Source organism: Marmota marmota, unplaced genomic scaffold, assembly GCF_001458135.2.
Source record: "Marmota marmota marmota unplaced genomic scaffold, marMar, whole genome shotgun sequence".
Classification (NCBI taxonomy): Eukaryota; Metazoa; Chordata; class Mammalia; order Rodentia; family Sciuridae; genus Marmota; species Marmota marmota.
Genome location: NW_026000207.1, coordinates 1,046,076 through 1,052,343, shown reverse-complemented (window position 1 = coordinate 1,052,343; position 6,268 = coordinate 1,046,076). Strand labels below are relative to the sequence as shown.

General features: G+C 48.1%; 1 protein-coding gene across 1 annotated transcript in view; it reads left to right on the top strand.

Moving 5' to 3' along the window:
• Positions 1–5,858: 5,858 nt before the first annotated feature.
• The window catches only part of Usp29 (ubiquitin specific peptidase 29), an 8,633-nt gene continuing 8,223 nt past the window's right edge, over positions 5,859–6,268 (top strand). The window contains 1 exon segment of the mRNA XM_048791471.1: positions 5,859–6,018. Within this exon segment, the coding sequence (XP_048647428.1) occupies positions 5,859–6,018 (160 nt within the window).

Sequence of the window (6,268 nt, the reverse complement as noted above, 5' to 3'; positions counted from 1 at the left end):
GGTCCCATCCAGAGAGGTTCCAATGATTGAGAATGCAGTTCCTGAAGTAAGACTGAGTCACCCAGTTGAAGAGGGTCCAATTCAGTTTGTGGTTGTGGTGGGATTGAGGCAATGAATGGTGCAGGAAGGCACTGGTCTGCATGTTCCCTTAGGAGTTTGTGTAGAAGTGTGAGATAGGGCAGGTAGGACACAAGGGGAGGAGGAGTGATTGAAAAGCTTTGGGTGGTTAAGAAAGGGCACCCATAGAATTGATCAAAGGGGCTAAGGCCTGAGGGAGTTCAAGGGGCTGCCTGAATTCAGGTGAGGGCCAACAGCAGGAGACTGGGCCAGAAGAGCCTAAGTTTAATAGCAAGTTTAGTGAGATGATCCTGAGAATGCCGTTAGGCCTCTCAACCTTACCCGAGGAAATAACACTCAGTGTTGGTAGGGGATGTGGAGCCTCCAAGTGATATTGAGGCCTTTGGAGACTAGTTGAACAACCTGAGAAGTGAAGGCCGGACTATTGTCTGACTGGATGGAGGCGGGAAGTCTGAACCTGGGAATGATCCCCTCAATGAGGATGGAGGCCACAGTGTCAGCAGTTTTCTTGGATGTAGGGAAGGCTTCTCTCCAACCTGAAAAGTATCAACCAAAGTAAGTAGGCAGTGAAGCTCTGTGCCTAGGCACGTGGGTGGAGTTGATCTACCAGTCTTTGCCTGGGTGGTGGCTCCTCATCTGAGGTGTGGGGAGCTTAGGTTTGATGCTTCCTTGTGGGGATGCTGTAGAGCAGACAGAACAAGCAGGTGGACCTGCTGGAGAGTAGTTCTCATTCCTATGAAGTAAAAGAGGAATTGTAAAATCTGGAAAAGAGGCTAGAGAGGATTTTATGTGGGGGCAGAGTCTCTGGAGTTAGAGGAGTTGGTCATGAGTCCTAGGTCTCCGTCTTGGGCATCAGGGGCTGGTAGTCTTAAAGAAGTAGTTGATTGACTGACTGGTTGGTGAATTTGTGTATCTGATCTTGCAGGAACTTCTGAAGGCAATTTAATAGACATGGTCCTATTAGGAGAAACATAAAGAGGACTAATAGGGGTCCTGCAAGGGGGAGGCGCCAAGGCCATACTTGACTGAACATTCCCCATGGAGACTGTTGGCTGTTGCTGTCTCCTCTTTTCTAGCTGTTCTTGTCTTTCATTGCTCCCAGGAATAACTGTGTTTTGGCTTAACTGTTTTTGGTAGGTGTTTAAGATCAAGCTGGTCAAAATTGACTGTTTTTATCTATTGTTAAGAGTCAGCTGAGTTCCCATAGGGGGTGCTCATGGGGGAACCTGAGAGCAGCTTCTTAGTTCTGCTAGTGCCATTTGCGCTAGGATAGGTCCAGGTCTTGCTTGACCATTTGGCTTCCCTTGGAAGCATCAGGGATGTCTCCCTTCTCCAATGACCCTCCTCTTCACAGCAAATGCACTGATTGGCTTTTCATTCTCCAGTGGTCTCATTAATCTCCCTGATCAGGAGGTTATGTGGCCCAGAGTTGCAAAGCTCTTTAGAGAAGTTCCCTGGATTTCAGACTGACTCAGAGGGCAAGAGCCAAATATTGGCTTTCTTGGCCATTTTAATTTAAGTTTAAGTCTTGATCGTAAACATCCAGCAAAGTCAGTTTCACCTTAAATTAAGAGTACTGGGCTTTAGCTGAAGTCTGGCCTACTTTGGAGTCATTCCGACATGTAGTAAGATGAGAGGCAGAGCCTTATCTCAGGTAAGGTGGGGCTCTTTATAAATCTTAGGTAAAGTGTTCTAGTATTGAAGCTGATCTTTGTTTTTAAATATCATTTTATAAAGTTTACATATATTGTTGTTCGAGGTCACATGAATACTAGCTAACACAATATGATATTACATTTAAATTGTACCCAGTTTATAAAACTTTATATTAATCTTATTGATAACAGGTCTAGTTATAAACATTAAATGATATAAATAAATCTCCAATATGTCATTTTTATAAGCCTAAAATTACCATGCAACCTTTTGGAGAAGACCAGCTTGATATAATGCTTTTTTTTTTTTTAAAGCTTCTATCTTAAAGACTTATATACCTGGAAAATATGAACACATTTAATATACAAAGAAGAGTAATAGTACAACAATTACATTGATGTTTTTATATTAATCAAGTTTAGCTCTTAAAGAAATAACACATTACAATATTGCAAAATAACGGTTGTTGTTTAACCATAGTTGTTTAATCCTTAATTCCTTCAAGATTACTTGCTCAGAAAACTTACATATACAACCAACATACACAGACCTTCTTTATCACTTACTTAAACCTACATAGCCAATGTACATAGACCTTCTTTATCACTTGCTTAAACCCTCTTATTTACTTAATAGACTCTCTTATCCAGAAACACCTTTTCCTTCTATTAAATCCATACCTAGAACCTTCTAATTTCTCTTTCCCATCTGTTAACTCCTTCTTTATTCACACTTTGAACCAATCCTTGTAAATTTCTGAATTTAGGTAAATTATTCCATTTTAATAAGAGATATTTTGTTATTTGCAGTACACAATTAATCACATCTGTTTACCATTTCATGAAAACATGAACAATGTTTAAGTATATAGAATTATACTGTTGTAGGGACGGACAAGGCAAGGCACCTAAGATAGCAGCGAAGATAGGGAAACAGTTATATTTGGCTGCAGCCAGATTCAGAGGGCACAGCTTCTGCTGTTATCAATTAATCCCCTGAACCCCGAGTTAGGTAGTTTCAGAATTTTGCACCCAGCATGTAAAGGGAGGGGCTCAGAAGTTCACAGTCTGCAGAAGTTCACAAAAAGCAGTTTTTTGTTTTTTGTTGTTTTCTCTGTTCTGGGCAAGTTAACCCTTCAAGGACACCTGGGAAGGGGAGAATTTTTTTTCCTTTTCTTTCCTCCCCCTGCCAGATGTTACCATGGAGCCCAGTTGGTAACTTCCTTATCCTCAAAATGTAGTCATCACTGTTCAGCCCAGCTCAAGGCCAAAGGCCTTGTTTACATATTTTGTGAAAAACTAGTAAGGGGGTGTCCAGCACCTGGAGTGCTGATTTTTCCAGCCAGTGGTCAAGTAAAACAGGGCAACATGAAAAGTGGAAGTTTATCTACAATGAACTCTTTTATAGAGATTCTTTTGCTGACAGTCCTAAAATCAGCCATGGTGAAGATTCTGGAGAAGGTCAGTTAAGACTTTTCTGTGGGCCTGGTAGGGAGGGGGAAGACTGGAAGGTGGGGCTGAGAGCATCTAGGGTGGATCTGAGAATGAGGAAGGAGATGTAAAAGAATAATGGGAAAAGGGTTTGGGATTTTCCTAGCAAGGAAACTTGAGCAGTAGAACAGGTAGAACAGAGGGCAAGACAGGAGTGAATATCCCCAAAAGCCTATAAGGAACTTTAATTCTTAGTAACCTGTTTTCAGTGATGACAAAGCAACTTTAAAGGCCATTTTCACCAGATCTTCGATAGGGGTCTGAGGGCTCTCCTCAGCTCATTTGAGCTTTCGGTTAGCTGGTAAGAGGACCTGGTGGGACCTGGTGTGGGTGCTAACAGTAGAAGAGAGCAGTGAGTGGGTGGAGGGATTCCTTCAGTAACTGCTACCTCAGCAAGGGGGCAACGGTCTGAGGAAGGGCGGTGGTGTACGTTTTTGATCTAGTGATTGGAGGGGAGAAAGCAGGTTACTGAGGTGGGAGTGACGGCGGAGAGTCTGGGGCAGATGGCTGAGGGTGAGGACTTATTCGAGCCAGGCGATAGGATGGAGGTTTATTAGCAGGGTCAAAAGTAGTGGATGAGTCCGGAGGAGGAGAAAGTTGGGGATCATGGCTGGGGGAGTTGGTTTGCAAGCTGGAAGAATTTGTAGAGGGTTGCAAGAGATGCAGAGAGCAGGATTGGATCGGAGCAAGAAGAAAGTGATCTTTACCCATTTTTTCAAATACTCACAGTAATTGTAGAGATCCCTCAGAATGGAGGGATCCAGGGACCCAAAAGGGGACCATCTGCTTTGGTTGTCTAAGGGATAAGTGGGCCAGGCCTGGGTGCTATATTTGATCAATTTTTTGGGTTTGATGTCTGGTGTCAAGGAGAGGATTTTGAGGTTATCCAAGAGACATTGTAGGGGAGAGTTGACCGGCAGAGAGGACACACTACCCATGTCTCAAACGTAGTATAAGGAGGAGGGAAGAGGACGCAAACGTAGTATAAGGGAGAGGGAAGGAGATGCAAAGATAGTATAAGAGAGAAGGAGGAAACTGATTTATTGGCAAAAGGGGCATCCCTGCTAGAGCCAAAAATCAGGAGTGCCTTAGTGGCAGGTTCGAGCTGCAGAGACTGGTCATCACCGAATCCTGACAGTCGAAGCTCTCGTCCTGGACGGAGCCGGAGCCGTGGGAGACCTTGGCCAAGGCTTTTCAGGACCCCTCCTGGAGAGGCCGGATACTCCCAGGGCCGGAAAGAAGGGAAAGAGAGAGACAGGGGAAGAGGTCGGAAGGGGAGGGTAAGGTTCTCTCTGGTGGCCAAGTCTTGAAGGTGAGGACTAGGACTTTATGAACCACCGAGACCATGAAGGTCTGGGTGGGGTGTGATGTTCAGTTCTCTGTTATGTGTCCCCGGAGGTTACAGAGTCCTTTGAGGGAGACCTACAAAGCCTATGCTGGTAAATTAACAGCTGGGAAGGGAAGGGAATAATTTTGAACCCAGGAGTCTATTCTGCCCTAGGAAGGAGTCCCTGAGGGCCACCGTAGCCTTGAAGGCTGTGGTGGGGTGTTTTCCTCCCCGCAGGTGGGCAGAGAGGTTTGCCAGACGATCAATGGTCAAATCCTCCAGACACCACCATTGGGTTTAGGACTCCAGGAAGGGGAAACTCACCAATCGAAGGTCGGTGGTGGATGTAGTTCTGGCGATCGAGAAAATGGGTTCAGGTTGACCGGTGAGTGGCACTTCCAAAGGAAGAGGGACCCAAAAGTGGGTTTTAACCCTCTCCCGGGTTTTCGGCACCAATGAAAGTGACCACAACACTCAGAGCAACCAAAAGATCTTTATTGCAGCAGTGCAACAGAGAAGAGAGAGAGAGAGAGAGAGGCGCCCGGCAGGAGGGAGTTTTTATAGCCCAAATCTAATGAGGTCTCTGGGTCTGCAAGCTGCCTTGTTGGCACAAGGGGGGTTACATGTTCGGCCTTGAGCAGGGGGTTGAGTGTTCAGCCTTGAGCGGGGGCTTGGGCATTTGGACTTGAAGCAATCAGATGATAAAGAACCAGACAGAGGGTTTGGGAGGCCAGGTCATCCTGCAGGTAACTTTGTTTGGCCTGCCCTGCAGACAGCTTACTCAGCCTGTCCTGCACCTAACAGCTCCACCACCGGGGAGGCTTGGTGGGGGCACAGCAGGCTGTACTACTTTGTTACCTGAATTCGGCATCTGATTGCTCACAAATGTTGTAAAAGCGCAAGGAAGAAAATAACTCATCACGTCTCCACCATCAGTGATCATCTAACATCTTGGCAGACGAACTTCCCGTCTTTTATGTTTTAAGAGAAATCATGTTTCCTAAAGATAACATATTAATCTTATTAAATACTGTCACATAGCAAACAGCGCAAATGTGAAAAGAACCACCCCGATCCCAGAAGTTACTCCCTTCCACACGAGGTGGAGGACATTCCAGGGTCTGTCCCAAGGCCTGAGGGTCCAAGCCTGGTGCTGCCCACTCTTTGGCCACGTGGACAGTCATTAACTCCTGGCATCGACGGGCGCAGCAGTCACCGGCCGCACACCCCAGAAGATGCACAGGACGGCGCTGGGCTGCCGTCGGACCCCCAAACCCCATGGGCCGAGGCCAGCTGGGTCGGTGCGCATGCGTGCCCGCCAGCGGCGGCCGGAAGTCACGGCACCGGCCCAGGAGGCCACGCGAGGCGAGCGCGGAGGGGCGGGGCCGGGCCGCATTTCCCAGGCGCCTCCGCGCGCTGCGGCCCGTGGGCGCGGGAAGGCCCGTGGGAAGCCGTCCGCCGGGTGCGGTGCCCCGCGGTGAGGGGTGAGCCCGCGGGTAGAGAGCCCCGCACCGGGCAGCAGGGCAGCCGCAGGCGGCGAGCCCCGAGGGCAGGCGGCTGGCCTCGCACAGTGCGGGTCACTCGCGTTGAGAGGGGAAACACGTGTGCGAAGTGGCGCCCGAGCGGCCGCAGGGCGCAGGAGTGTGCAGCCTCCCCCGCCCCCCAGGGGGGCAGCACCCGTGGGACACCGGGGCACCTGTCGGGCCACCCCAGGGTG